This window comes from Gossypium hirsutum, chromosome D08, assembly GCF_007990345.1.
Source record: "Gossypium hirsutum isolate 1008001.06 chromosome D08, Gossypium_hirsutum_v2.1, whole genome shotgun sequence".
In the NCBI taxonomy this organism is placed as follows: domain Eukaryota; kingdom Viridiplantae; phylum Streptophyta; class Magnoliopsida; order Malvales; family Malvaceae; genus Gossypium; species Gossypium hirsutum.
Genome location: NC_053444.1, coordinates 53029430 through 53044107, shown reverse-complemented (window position 1 = coordinate 53044107; position 14678 = coordinate 53029430). Strand labels below are relative to the sequence as shown.

Here is a 14678-nt window from a genome sequence, read left to right as displayed (position 1 = left end):
CCTTGAACCCAAGTAAGCGAGCTTCAAACTTGGCATCCAATCTCGACTCTATTTGTGATAGTTTTCCTTGCACCTTCACCATTTCTTATTGCAGAACATTGACTTCCTCTTAAACACGAGTAGTTACACCTTCCCCGGCCATCAGAATTGGTAGCTTTGATACCCTATTAAGAGTTAAACCAGAATGTAGAAATTTGCAGAAATAAAATTAATAGGAAGAAAAGAAAAGAGAAAAAAAGTATATGAGGAAAGGACAATGTATAAATTGTACTGCTGGTTATTCTCCTTACATCTAGACAATATTTAAAATGAAATAAAACAAACAATTGACAACTGTCCTGCCAAAATAACTAATCGTCTGTTACTTGAAAGATTAAAACGCATCGTTTTCATTAAGGTCGAAACGCTCCGTTTTGCTCCAAGCCAATTACACACTATTTTATTCTGCTCAAATTTTAGTTCATATCGGTCTGTCGATGATGGGAATAAAATTCCTATTGTTGGTCATTTGGTTAATTATATACCTGCCTATGCTAATGTTAATACTGATTTTTTGCTTAGTGATTTGATCACAGGAGAAGGCAACTAGAACCTTAATTTTTTGCAGGTTTGGCTACCAGAGGAGATTATTACTCACATTATGGGAATTCCTCCTCCTCACCCAACTGAAGGACTTGATAGACTGTCTTGGCACCATACTTCAATCGGTGCTTTCTCTATTAAAAACGCATACAATGTGTTGAAAGAGGATTCTTGGAATTCTAGTGATGAGTTATGGAAGAGAGCGTGGAATATTCTGAGTCTGTACAGAGTCCATTTCATTTTTTGGACAGTTCTTAAGCAGAGACTTCTCACCAATGTGGAAAGAGTTAGGCGTGGCATAGCTGTAGATTCTTCTTGTTCGATCTGTGAACATGATTCTGAGGACATTTTGCCCATTATTCGAGATTGCACATTGGCTAAGGAAGTCTGGAAAAAGGTAGTCCCGTAAAATCAACAACCTTATTTTTTCTCTAACTCTCTGCACAAATGGACCTCTTTTAATTTGCAAGCCACTTTGATGCTTCTTGATGGGGAAATCAGTTGGGCTTGCCTCTTCAGGTTATTAGCTTGGTGTTTATGGAATAATCGAAATATTTTCATCTTTCAAAGGAAATCCTGGAGTTCTAGGGAGATCATTAAGGTTTCCGTGTGTTAGGCCAAACAATCTTCTTGGCTCCTAGAGATGGTTCGATTGATAACATAGGCTTACCTCATGAGGAGCTTTTATCCAGACATTTCTTAATACCGATGGTACTGTTCAAGTAACGTCAGGAAGAGCAGCTGTTGGAGAAGTGGTACGAGATGGTACTGGTGATTGGGTGATTGGTTATAATAGATTCTTAGGGAATTGTTTGATTTTTTATGTAGAACTTTGGGGCATTCTAGATGGCTTAAAACTCATCCAACGTAGAGGTCATAGCAATGTGGTTATTCATGCCGATCAGAAGAATACACCGTATTTTGTCCCAAGAAAGTCAATAGATTTTAAGATACATTCTCAGGAAGGAGAATCAATGTGTTGACTATCTTGCCAAGTTAGCCTTTGAAAGTAAGTAGAATTTACAACTAATTGAGACCCTTCAGATGCAATGTTAAATTTCCTTTAAAGAGAGGAATTTTAGTACCTCTCGAATAGTTTGATTTAATTTAATTTTGTTATGTTTCTTTTCACCAAAAAAAATTAGCTCATATCATAGGAGTTTAATTTTCATTGACCCAATTACTTTATGATGGGATTCAGAAGCAGCAAGCCACGAATGGAGTTTTAATTCATCGCGACAGAATGTGTCGGCCACCAAACAAGTTGGGGGCAATCGAAACGAACCCATCGTCGTTCTCTTTGTATCTATTCTTCTTTCAAAAGATGTCTAGGATATTTTGGGAAATTTTTCTTTTTTTGGTTTTTGTATCTATTCAATAATGCTGAATAATAATTGATTCCACGAAATGATCCAAACGCAGGATTCAGTATGGCGTGTTGAATGAGGTTTAACATTAATATTCCACAATTTCCCCATGTCTTGACGGTCCACTAATTTCCTCAACCCCAAAAACATCCACCCCATCTTTCATTAAAATAGAGTATTAAAGAATTATAAAACCTGTGGAATTCATCCAACACGACTGCCGCCATACAAGTTGCGATGATAAAGCCCAGTAGAAACCCGTGGTATTCATCCAACACGACTGCCTTTATAAAAACGTTTCAAGTGCAATTGTCTTGAAACCCTATTGGTCAATGGTCACTACACAAGGCTGTGCAATCAATCACTTTACTTACCGTGTAAGAACAGAAACCTACAGCTAAGTCCTACTTGTCCTTTTTAATCAACTAGATCAACGGACAGTATTAGTTGCCACTTTATTGCATGCATCACCCATCATCAACATACACCCCTTTAATTAATTCATGTGTCTAATCCTTAACAAAAAGATTATCAAAAGTAATCAACAACTAGAAATATTTATTAACTTCAACTTTCAAGGACTATTATGAATAAAAAATTATTTAAAGACCAAATTAAAGAAATATACCTGCCCTCTCCCTCAAGTCCTTACAAAACCGTGTTCCGCATACACTAAAAAAAAAAAAAACAGGATAAGAACATTTGACTACAGCTAATATGGTGGCCTATTGTTTTGCAACTTCTGCTGTTTTATGTTGAGCTGAAGCAACACCAACCTCTTGACTTTCCTTCTTTCTATAAATAAACCAAATTTCAACAATCTTACCCAAACTCAAAGAAACCTTATCAACAAAACTAAACCCAAAAAAACTTCTGTTGTTGTCTTCAATGGTACTCTTGGTACAAAGGCTTAGTAAATTATACCACAAGCTGGAAAATCACTACCACCACCACCACCACCAAGCAGAGGTTGATGCTTTGTCAGCTTCTCTACAGGCTTTTCGGTCTGATGTTTCGAATTGTGTGAATCAGTTGTTGCATCCAAAACCTGGTTCAGAAATCTTGTCTTTTTCATGGATTCAGCGATGTTTTGAGTTACTTCCTGTTATCAACAAGGCGTTTCTGAAGCTGGTTGGGGATATAGACTACCCCTTGAGCTTCTGGGATGTTGCTTCCCTCGATGAGTATCTTAACTACGGCTTGCATTTACTGGAGCTTCTCAACTGTGTTACTTCTTCTCTTTCTCACTTGGCACAGGCTCGGCTTTCCTTTGCTCATGCTCTGAACCTTGTGGAGAGTTCACCTTCTACGGCGATTGAACATCTCAAAGCAATCCAGTCCCAAAGTTCAAGCAAGGACTTAAAGGGACTAGTGAGAAACAAGGAAGGTGGTGAGGGGAAATTGTCTTCTTGCAAGGAAAGGGTAGTCCATGAAGCTTTGATGGAGGTAAAGAGTGTTGGGTTATGGGTATTTGGGGTTGTTTTGGCTACCTTGTCTGGAGAGACCAAACCATACTTGGAGATCAAACAAGTGATTGTCAGGTTCAATTCTGCTTTGTTAATTGATGTAGATTCATGTGTTTTTGAGGTTATGGTGGAGAAAGGTGAGACATTAAAAGAGGTTAAGGAGCTGAACAGTGCAGCAAATTCCCTAGTATCAGCAATCCTTTCTGGGAAAACCAGTGATGCAGCCATGGATTTCGGTGGAAAGTTAGGTGTTTTCGAGAAGGAGATGGATGCTTTAGAAAAGCAAGTGGATGCCCTGTTTTCGAGTGTATTGGCAGCCAGAAATGAACTGCTTAACGGTGTTTGGCAACGCAAGCAATAACATCAAAATCCCCAGTTTCTTATGTAAATAGAAGAAAAAATAGGCACATACACATTTGTGTGACATTTTTTTTATATATTGTATCTTCAAAATTATTAATGGAAATAGAACAGTTTTTCTTGCTAAAGTCCGGAAATAGAACAAAATTTTCTGAGTCACCAAATGAAACACTGAACTGCAACCTCACTATTTCATGTTGGTAATGGGAAATTGCAATGGAAAGCAAAACTAGGACCATTTAGATACAAAAAGGAAAGCCTATTTGCGAATATCCTCGCTCTTTCACCTAAAGTGTATCCATTACCTGAAAATAAACATCTATAACTTCACTGTGTTTACTTCTGTAATTTGGACAAATGGTTCTTTAAAAAACTACCAAACGAGAGTCACTTGTAACAGATCCATATCTTGGTTTTGTCATCCCCATTAGAGAGGCAAAGGGAACAGCATTAAGGAAAGAATCATATTGGCCCCTACTGGCTCTCTGAGTCATTGGAATGGCTTTCTCTTTCAGGTTTCTTTCTCTTGTGATGATCACTAGGCAACCTGATATCAAAGAGGGACATTGTATGAGACTAAACAATATAGTAAAAGATTTGACTAAAATAGCATGATAAGAGCAATACTTTGATAATAGTATAACTCAGTTCTTATTGTTTCCCAAGTGTTCTCAAATGTAAGAAATACATACCCCAAATACAAGGTTGTGTCTGAATCTCCCTTTTCTAGGTTGCAAGCACAGGTCACATCTGGACCACGAACGTTATGGCTCATCAGAGAATTCTTCCTTTCAACAGGATAGTACTCAAGATAGGATCGGACCAGGTGATCAGTTGATGGAAAGAAACCTCTTAGCTCCTCAACCTGCATTGTTCGGCAAAAATAAAAATAGTTTCAGGTGACCATAATGAACGATTTCCAGGTTTGTAAAGGGAAATATAACTTGCCTGCCTGCGTAAAGTTTCATTCTCAAGCATCACCCGCTGCTCCTGGAAACAGAAATTCAATTAGACTAATAATTAACTTGAAGGTTTAAAAAAAACAATCGTTTTTAAATGAATAGATTTTAATCCACTTCATTGTCTGATACACAACAGGAAAGATGCATGGAACTGTAACTTTTAGCCATTCTCAGTGTGAGATACTTCACAAATGTAACTACTTTCCATAAACTTTTCATTTCCCACTTTCGTCCCATCCTTCTGGTTCCAACCATTTCCATACTGCCATCCTTAATATTCTCACTTTAGAGTAACTTCAGGTGTTTATAGCCAATGTGTTACAAGTTTCATTAGACCGTGCCTCCTCCACACAAGTATAACCAAGCATTCTCCAAAAGTGATCAGGATCTGATTTTCTTTGAAAAATGAAATTATAATTGGAGATAACTTGAGCACCCAACTTAATTGTTCAAAAATATGATTTTTTTTAGACAAAACAAAGACATGAAAAGTTAACTCTCTCTCTATATATATAACAGGACATGCAGAGTGGGATCTGGCATACCTGTAATCTCGATTGCTCTAGTTGTTCCATAAGCAGTTGTTCCTGAAATGGTAGGATTCCTATTAAGTCCTCTAAAGGTAACAGACTGTTTCTAGAAATGAGTGTGCAATTAACTTAATTGATCTGTTGAATTTGGAGAAAATGTCATACAACCTTCTTCTCCTTCACTGATAACAACCCTTCACTTAGCTGCTGCTCCAGGACCTCAAGCTCTTTCAAGCTCACGCTGGTCAAGTTCTTACCCAACAGCTGTCTACAAAATCAGAAAAAAGAAACAATTATTTTAAGGAAAAGTAATATATCTGTATTGGAGAAAAATATAACACTTAAAACAAAACAGATAATTAAGATGACATACAACTGTTTCATTTGCAGCTTTGCAACTTCATCCTTCAGATTATCCGCCTCCTTACAGACTTGTTTCTGCAAACAAGTGTACACTTGAAATCATCCATATGTATACTTTCAGCATAAAACCATTGCAAGGAAAAATAAATAAATGAAACAGAAACATATTTGGAAAAGAAAATTTAGTCAACTTATGTTTCAACTGGTAGTAACCACATACAGATGAAGAAATTGAAATATGTTGTTTCAAGACCAAAGGAAACCGGATTTGTGTATGTAAAGCATAAAATGCAGATTACCTCTGCTTTATGTTCGACTAGAGCCATCTCGGTAGAACCTTGCAAACACTTGTTGTATCTAGAAAATGTCTTCTTCATGCTGCACAAGGAACGAATGAATAAGACAATACCTTTCTCTCTAAAAAGAAGAAATTAGGTGCATAGTCTTTATATTAGAACATTCATCCCTCCCATTACATAAAGTTAGACTATGAGCCCAATCAACACACTGAAATAAACAATCCTTAAGAAAGCTGAGCACTTTCTAATCTCCTATAGCAGGATGCCTCCCCTATCTCACTAATCTGTTATCCCTGGAGCTAACATGTAGACACACACATTGATTAACATGTGCTTGTCATCAAAGGCCAACACTTCAAAGATACCAAGTTTCTATTGAAATCTCAATGAGAAATTCAGTTGAGATATAAAAGGAATATAGCTTCTCACTGATGTAGGTAGAAAAGCAAGCAAACAAACAAATGTTAAGAATTTTGAAAATATTCTATCCTTGCAATCCCAAACAAAACCTTACAGTAACAATAAATAAATTTAATGTGTCTCAGGAAAAAGTGAAAATTTTAAATTTACATGAACACTTGCAATCCAAACATGCAAAGCAACAATTAAGGAACAAAAGGTAACATAAAAACACAATTCTACAAAAAGTTGTTTCTTCCTCAAACCCATTTTTTCCCAGTTAAAATGTTCATTGAACAAAATTTAGCCTTTTTTTTCCTTAAGATAATAATAAACGTACTGTGGATCATCAAATATAACAATTTTGAAAAGGGAGAAAAATGGCAGGGCTGAAAATTTCATAACAAAATGACAGAAAATAACAGAAAGTCGAAAGAATCAGCAGAAACAAATTCAAACAAACATGCAGGAATTCAAACAAATCAAAATTCCCAAAACCCACTAAACTACACCATTATGATCATCAAAAGTAATGAAAAATGTCATAAATAATAAAGGGTAAGCCTCAGTTATAATCCAACCAAAAAAAAACCAACTCATGCAATGATAAGAACATAAAAGAAGAAAAAAGAAAATTCATTTTTTAAATATATAAATGCATACCCAGAACTGGAAAACTCAAATAGCTTGCCAGTATTGGAGAAAATGATGACAGCAACCTCAGCATCACATAGAATAGCCAGTTCCTTAGCCTTCTTAAGCAACCCAGCACGCCTCTTGGAGAATGTAACTTGCCTGCTATTAGCATTCTCTATTCTCTTTATCTCTATTTTCCCCCTACCCATTTTTTTTTTCTCTTCTCTGTTTCTTCTAGAAAAACAGAAAACAAGAGGCAAAAAAATTAAATTCAATGTTTGAGAGACAAAAGAAGAAAGACCAACAACTATTCGCCTTGAGTTTAAATTTTGCTTTTGATCATTAAAAAGAAAGAAAGGAATGCTAATTTTAGTGAAAAGAGAAGATTTAAAAAAAAAACTGAAAAAGGAAAGGCGTTTTTTAGAGACTGGAAACGACAAGTTCTTGCATGGCGCTCTGTAATTCTATTTAGAGTGCCTCGCATGATTTCCCTTGGCCACATTTGGAGAGAGATTACATTTTTAGGTACTGGTGCTGGACCCCACCTTTGCATTTACCACTTAGAAAGTATCAATTTTCCATTTTTGGGAGTTTTAATGGTTGAATTTGAATCTTTGATTTTTGCTATATATATAATAATGCTAAATCTTTGAGAAGGGGGGATTTTGGTTGCTATAAATTGCATCTTTGGATTTACCATATCTGCTAAAATCTACCTCTACATATATCTATCGGATTTTGGTAGTATGTATGTACCAAATTTGGAGAAGAGTCACAATGTTTTAAATTCTCCCTTTTTTGCCACTACTGCTACCATTTTACAACAATGCTTTTTTTAAGCTTTATTTCCCAAATTCCTTCTCTCTCCCTAAAATGTTTTATATTGTTGGTTATTAGCAAGTATTACTATCCAAGTCTAAATTAAATATTTAGATATTTGAATTAATTTTAAAATTTCCAATCATTTTTTCAGGCATCCAACCCCACAAAAGTCCAAATTCAAAGGCAATAAAATTCTTTTTATATGTATAATCAAAATTATACCAAATTCAGATATTCAAATCAAAATCTACACCTATTACCTCAATAAACAATGTAAATCCTGATAACTATCGCATTTGAATATGTATACTATCCAAATTTGCAGCATATGAATCTACAAAAAATAAATAATAATTTTCATAAATATCATCCCTATTAAAATTCATAAATAAATTGATTTATCCAACTGGATTCAATTAAAACCAATCTTATTCGATTATAATTAAAAATTGATGAATTACTAAATAAAACTAATTAAACCCACCGATTTAACCAATTAATCACTGACCTCATTCTCCACATAAATGAAAATTTATCCCACAGTCGAATTTAAGTGTTTTAACAGCTAATAAGGAAAAAATCTCCCTGGTGGATAAAAGCAAGTAATAAACCTTTATTTGGACCTTTTGACAAAATGCGAGTATTAATCCACTAAAAACATAATTATAAGCTGAATGTTTTGCATTTTATTTGTGTCCAACAGCAGACTTAATATTTCAAACCACAAAAAAAATAATACAGAATTCCTTTTTCTGGGTTACAAACAATATTTTTTTCCCTACTAAAATGTCCTAAGTGGTAACAATAATTATACAAATGCTTATGAATCCAGATGTGATGTTGAAGCTTGTGAAAACAGTATAAAATGCTACCTCTGCACTTCATTCATTTTACTCTTTTCACTATAAAATCTCAGATGTTAACGGATAGGTGGGCATGTTCCTTAGCTCTGTGTCATCCATCTTTTTGCAAACATATATGAAGTGAGAATCCGGGTCTTCCAAAACAAAGTCCGCAGGAAGTAATCCCTTTTCCGTGATTGGAATTGGCTCCAAGTACGACTTTGTCGATGAACAACCTCCAGGCCTCTTAAAATCCGGTCTGGCTGCAGATGAAACAAAAAGTGCGTTAAGAAAACAGTTTGAAACACGCTAAAACTAAGGTTCCTTCTTCCTTGTGACCAATGGACTTGCTGGTAATGATGCAGAAATTACATATCCTTTTGAATTTTTTATATGCAAACAATTAAATGAATGGAGCCAGTACGCCTTTTTTTCTTACACATACAACATAGGATGTTAAGGATGATTCTATGAGACAAAGACTATCTCGGTTCTTTGGGGGGAAATGAACAAAGTTCGGTAATGTCCTAACTGACTTACCCTATCTGAATCTCCCTGATAGACATCGCCATTGTGTTTGACACCCCATTGCATGCAAGGGTAGGACAACATTGGTTTCTAGAAAGAACATCAGCATGTTTGGATTACAATAAAAAGACCTTTTATTTGGTCATCTTATTTAGATAGCTTCTTGGAAAGATCTCTGGCTTTAGAGTGTCTAGAAGTAATTGTGGGAAGAGTAGCAAAGGAGAAATGCTAGCACCATTTAAGTTCCTAAAGAAGTAACGCCCTCTGATCCGTGTTTCCTCAGATCAAGAAAGCCAGGCAAAGTGGGCATTCAAATTCCAACAAAAGAACAAGGCGGAGGGATAAAGCAAAGAGAGTACAAAATGGGCTTTAGGTGGTTCTCTTAATGATTAGAGAAACATAATCCAATCGGGCAAAGTCGTGCAAGATTAACATAGTCACAAAAGAAGGAAATCCTAACTAGCATTTGAAATTCCCAGTCCCACGACTAAAATATTTGCATAATTCCAGAATTTTTTCAGAAGAAACAACAGTAATCTGAAACCATATGATATGAAAGATAGTCAAACGCATAAATGAAAAGAAATATAACTTACGTAGGTTGTACAAAAATATATTCCAACCATACACTGGCCGGTTCAAATGAGGCATCCTTGCTGAAGGATCACCGTAAGTTATCTGGTAAAGGCACATTTAATTACAAACATGTCATCCATTTTGAAGTTTCAGAGTAAAAAAAAAGGGAACATTGCTAGAATCAAGTTTTCGGATTTGGGAAATGGTTACCAGCATATAGGTCCCTCCGGGTTTGAGAAGTCTACCAAGAAGAAAACAAAAGGGCATTTAGCTAGCAATTCCAAAAATGAGAGCATTAACAATTGAGGCAACTCCTATTTGACAATACTATATGTCTCTAGGGAAATCAAACAACAGGTTCACGTTACAAAATAAGGGATCTATGTAACAAAGACCATTAAGTTTAGAACCTGCTCACTTCGCCTAACATCCGAGAAGCACTTATTGGAGCATCGGTGCCACACTGAAACACATAAAAAGAACAAACCTTTAGAGTTTATAAAGCAAACAAAAGAAACAGTTCAAGCATTTGAAAAACGTATCATACCATCAAAGAATCAAGAGTTCCTAAATCAAATTTCGAGCAGCTCATGAGTAGCGATTCAGAAACAACAAAAAAATTAAGTTTCATTAGCATTTGAAGCAGAAAGTCAGCAACTTTTGACAAACTAATGGAAACATGATGCCATACCTTTATCCATAACACTGTCAAAAGATTCATCTGGGAAAAAACTCATATCCCTGACATCCATTTGCATGTCTATTTAGGGTCCATCAAGGAAACCACAGAAACAGGTATAGCCAATGGAACACGATGCAAGAATCACCAAAAACAAAAGTAAAATGTTGAGAGGCTTTCCCCGCATTCTCTCATAGTTAAAAAGAAGGATACATTTCAGCTGAGGAACAAACTCATATTTCCTTCTCATCATGTCAATAGCCACTGAGGAAATATCAATGTTCATAATGTCTTCATATCCATCCTTGGCCATATCCTCCGACATAACTACCAAAAAAAAAAATAGAAGCATTTTTTCTCACAAAAGTAATCCCCTTAACATATATGAAAAATGCATTCTTTGATTTTCTTTTACGACATTTCCCACACTTAGCATGCAAGCAAAACCCTAGATTTGAAGTTGCAAACCCATAGGCCTAAACAACCAAATCCGTCAAAATTCAATATTTCATCCATTACCCTTTTTCCCACACTTGCTCAGCAAACACAATATCATGCAGTTAGTTAAGTGAATCAGAAAACACCAACCAAGAATGCCATTTAAAAGTAGTTATTTAGAAATAGTAATTAAAAAAAGAGAGGCGGTGAGGAGAAAATTACGGGCATTTCCACAGCCGACCATGAGAACACGAGAGGAAGTAGGGACATAGCGACGAACAAAAGGGCGAAGAGAAGAGTAACGTTGGTACCAGTCAAAGGCACCACCAGCTTCTTGAATATAACGGGAGTCCCAATACAAGGCATCGCCATAGTTGTAGGTGTTGCAGCTTGAAACATCACGGAACATCTTCTTCTTCTTCTTCTTCCCTCTTTCGTTTTATTTATTTATTTATTTATTTATTTTCCTGAGTTGTTTCCAGAACAGGGTTTTTTTAGAGGGGGAAGTGGGGGGGCGTTTGGTGAGGGAAACGGGATGGAAAGCAAGAAGAGGTAAAGAGTGTGGGAGCGTGTGGGTGGACGTGATTTGGGGGTTTGGCGGTGGGGTCAATGGGGGCACAAGGTGTGGTTTAGTTTTTGCTTTAATGGAGGCTTATGCCTCCAATCCCAAACATCTTACTCTCACAAGGAACCTTCTTTTTTTCTTTCTTTCTCCCGTCTTTTTCAAGGTCTTTAGATACGGAGGAATTGGTCAAATCATTAATTCCCGGTATAAAAATAAAATTTGTTTTAATCAACTTTTTTCTATGTGTATAAATTTTCGAGTCAATTATCTCGGTTCAAACAACCATGGTCCTTTTTCTCTGTTCACCAAATTTATTTTTGGATAAAAAGTTAAAATAGGTGTATTTTTCATAATTTTAGAATTTAATTATTATATTTTTTATTTTTAAAAATTTAGTTTCTCTATTTTTTAAATTTTAAATTCAATTTTAACTGTTAATTTTTTTCTTAAATTTGTTAATGTGACATTTAAAAAAAAACTCATTTGATATTAATATAAATAGGGGCTAGCAGAGATCCCGGCACCATAAAATTAAAAATTTACCTTTAATCCTTTTATAATTTAAAAATTTTAAATTAGTATATAGTAAAATTACACTTTGACCCTTAAGAATAAGAAAAAAAATGATTTAATTTTTTAAAAATTATAAAGATATAAGCTATTAAAATGGTAAAATTTTACTTTTACTATCATAAAAATATACAACTTTATTCTCGGCCCCCTCAAAAAAATTTCTAGCTCTGCCCCTAAATATAACTAAAAAAATGACGTTGTATTGAACTTGAAATTAAAAAATAATTTTAACAATATTAATAGTTGGATTTAAATTTTAAGAATTAAAAAATAAAAAGACTAAATTCCTATAAATAAAAGTACAAAAATTAATTTTCAAATTAACATAAATATAAAGATGTACGACATATTTTAATCTACATCATCAATGCTTGTTTAAAAAAATCATAATTTTATTACATATTAATAGTATTGTACTGAGGTAACCGTTGATAATGACTGATTTAGCCACGCTTAGATGACAATTTCATAAAAATTAAAAAAAATAATTTCTAAAATAAGAAATATTTAAAATGTTAAATTATTAAGATTTTGTTAAAATTTATAAGAAATTATAAAAAATTCTAATAATTATTGAAATTAATAAAAAATAAAATTTATAAACAACTCGGTTATTTTTTCTCTTAGTCATCAAATTGAATTAAGAATTCTATTATACGTGTATTCGCATAGAAATTACAGATTTAGAATAAATATTTGTCTTTAAAAAGAACCGACAATAAACAATGAAACTTAAGGTTCAAAACTAATTAATCATAAAAACACATGAAATATGTATAATATTAAAATAAAAAATAGATTAAATTGTGAGTAAAACAAAATTTAAACACATAAATACATCATATTAATAATACTAAATGCAGTATAATTAATTATCATAGTGTTGTCATCAATTTTGAGTTAGTGTCGAGTTGACTTGTGACACCAACCCAATTAACAACTTATTAATATATACAATAGGTGGAGAAATAAATTATACATATTAAAATAAAAATGCATAAAATACAATCAAATAAAAGCTTTCATCGAGCGATAATCTAATTAGTGTGGGTTTAAATTTCATCATATTTATATTTAATTGACTTTTGTTAAGATAAAAACACTAAAACACCTTCAATTAATATAACTTAATTTAATTATGAAATAATATTGAATGAATAACCCACTTGAGGATAATGCCAACATAAACTAAAATTTGTCTATATCAATATCACAATGCAGTTAAAGAAAAAAATAGAGAGAAAGAGAGATGGTTTAGTTAATCTTTAGCCATCATATCCGACTTCCCTTTTTATGCTAGGATAATATCATACATGACCCCTGAAAATGCATCAGCTTTTCAATTTAGTCCATTCACTTCGGAATTATATTTAAAATTTTAGTTTCATCTTAATTTTTTCAATGTAGTCCTCAAATTTAGAGTTATATTTAAAATTTGTTGTTTTTTAATTAAAATTGTTAAACTATACTTTTTAAAATTTAAAATTAAAGTATTGAAATACAATTACTTATAAAATCTGAAAGTTTAAGAATTACTGATTAAAGAGGTACTATTTTTAAGAAGAATGTTATGATTTACTTTTGAATCTACAAAATGGATGGACTATATTGAAATTTTAATGAGCTTGCAAGGACTATTTATGATATTATTCCATCTTAAAAGTCACGCGAAAGGTGAAGTTGGCCTGTGGTGGTGCGGACTTCCCTATACGGATGCCACTTTAAAGTCGAAAAACCCTGATTTCCAATTTCAACTATAATTAATTCAAACTAATATATATTAAAGAAATAAGCCTAATAGATTTTCTAATAAAAGCAATATTCATTGTTATTATTCTTATTTTTTAATGTGGTTTTCAATTTTTTATTTTCTTATTTTTATCCTTTAAATTAAAAGTTTTTTTTTACATCAAACTCGATAAATGCTTATAAATTTAATGAAAAAACAATCTAAACCAATAAAAAATAAACAAGTTAACAATTAATTCATATTTTTAATTATTTTAAACAATGAGATCGGAAATAGATAGTCCAATTCAAGGGGCAAGAAATGAGATGATAATGTTGGGGATAGACTCGTAGAAGCAACGAACAAGTAAAATAGAGAAGATCAAACACATAAATATTTACGTGGAAAAATCCTCTGAAGATGATAGAAACCTTAAGCAAAGAAGATTTCGACTTTTCACTAAATGAGTAAACAAACGATAATACAATATGGAGAAAATAAATCTAAATGTACTAAACATACAAAAACAAATCCCGAAACTAACTCGCTGACGAAATTCTCTCCATAATTAACACGAAAACTCTCATCAAAACTCATCTTCAACTTCATTTGTAACCTTCAAAGAAAAGCTCTTACTAATTGGCATGTCTAAATCAGGGTTGTAAAGGCCCTTTAAATAGGCTCAATACTAAGGATTAAAATGACTAAAATAACCCTGAAGTAATCAGAGTCCAATTGGAAGAAGAAGTCATGTTAGCCCTTCTTTGGTTGCTCATTAATTCTCGTCTAAGGTGTCTGCAACGTGTCCGATAAATGCGAGGCACACCCCACAAATCTCCACCTTGACTTGTATTTTGTAGGATGTCAACCAAATCTAAACCATGCTCGAATTTGGAAACTGAATGACTCTTAGACTTCAAATCAAAGTTGTATATTGCCATAAAGGACAGTAATACCCGAAC

The 14678-nt window shown here is 33.6% G+C and overlaps 3 protein-coding genes across 3 annotated transcripts; 1 reads left to right on the top strand and 2 right to left on the bottom strand.

Annotated features, from left to right (window-relative positions):
- The first annotated feature begins 2837 nt into the window (after nucleotides 1-2837).
- Nucleotides 2838-3776, top strand: LOC107899893 (protein BPS1, chloroplastic). The gene has a single exon (XM_016825632.1). The coding sequence runs from the start codon at nucleotides 2838-2840 to the stop codon at nucleotides 3774-3776; it is 939 nt and encodes a 312-aa protein (XP_016681121.1).
- Nucleotides 3777-3939: 163 nt separating this feature from the next.
- LOC107900781 (agamous-like MADS-box protein AGL15) lies at nucleotides 3940-7510 on the bottom strand. Its single transcript, XM_016826492.2, has 8 exons — nucleotides 6992-7510; nucleotides 5930-6008; nucleotides 5641-5705; nucleotides 5436-5535; nucleotides 5283-5324; nucleotides 4724-4765; nucleotides 4468-4640; nucleotides 3940-4322 (listed from the first exon to the last, which is right to left on the bottom strand). Exons 1-8 carry the CDS (start codon nucleotides 7171-7173, stop codon nucleotides 4250-4252), a joined length of 756 nt encoding a protein of 251 aa, XP_016681981.1. The 5' UTR covers nucleotides 7174-7510; the 3' UTR covers nucleotides 3940-4249.
- A 942-nt stretch (nucleotides 7511-8452) lies between these two features.
- On the bottom strand, nucleotides 8453-11540 carry LOC107900782 (EEF1A lysine methyltransferase 4). Its single transcript, XM_016826494.2, has 8 exons — nucleotides 11072-11540; nucleotides 10625-10738; nucleotides 10424-10492; nucleotides 10280-10299; nucleotides 10143-10195; nucleotides 9943-9973; nucleotides 9753-9834; nucleotides 8453-8891 (listed from the first exon to the last, which is right to left on the bottom strand). Exons 1-8 carry the CDS (start codon nucleotides 11256-11258, stop codon nucleotides 8689-8691), a joined length of 759 nt encoding a protein of 252 aa, XP_016681983.1. The 5' UTR covers nucleotides 11259-11540; the 3' UTR covers nucleotides 8453-8688.
- Between the last annotated feature and the right edge of the window lie 3138 nt (nucleotides 11541-14678).

Bases quoted from the DNA above. Each gene is read 5' to 3' on its own strand.
- LOC107899893 (XM_016825632.1), top strand. From the start codon at position 2,838: ATGGTACTCTTGGTACAAAGGCTTAGTAAATTATACCACAAGCTGGAA.
- LOC107900782 (XM_016826494.2), bottom strand. From the start codon at position 11,258: ATGTTCCGTGATGTTTCAAGCTGCAACACCTACAACTATGGCGATGCC. The intron at 10,300-10,423 runs GTATGGCATCAT...AATTTGATTTAG, and splicing joins TGACAGTGTTATGGATAAAG to GAACTCTTGATTCTTTGATG. The intron at 10,196-10,279 runs GTATGATACGTT...TATGTGTTTCAG, and splicing joins GAACTCTTGATTCTTTGATG to TGTGGCACCGATGCTCCAAT.
- LOC107900781 (XM_016826492.2), bottom strand. From the start codon at position 7,173: ATGGGTAGGGGGAAAATAGAGATAAAGAGAATAGAGAATGCTAATAGC. The intron at 6,009-6,991 runs GTATGCATTTAT...TTCCTTGTGCAG, and splicing joins TTTGAGTTTTCCAGTTCTGG to CATGAAGAAGACATTTTCTA. The intron at 5,325-5,435 runs GTTGTATGACAT...CTACCATTTCAG, and splicing joins TATCAGTGAAGGAGAAGAAG to GAACAACTGCTTATGGAACA.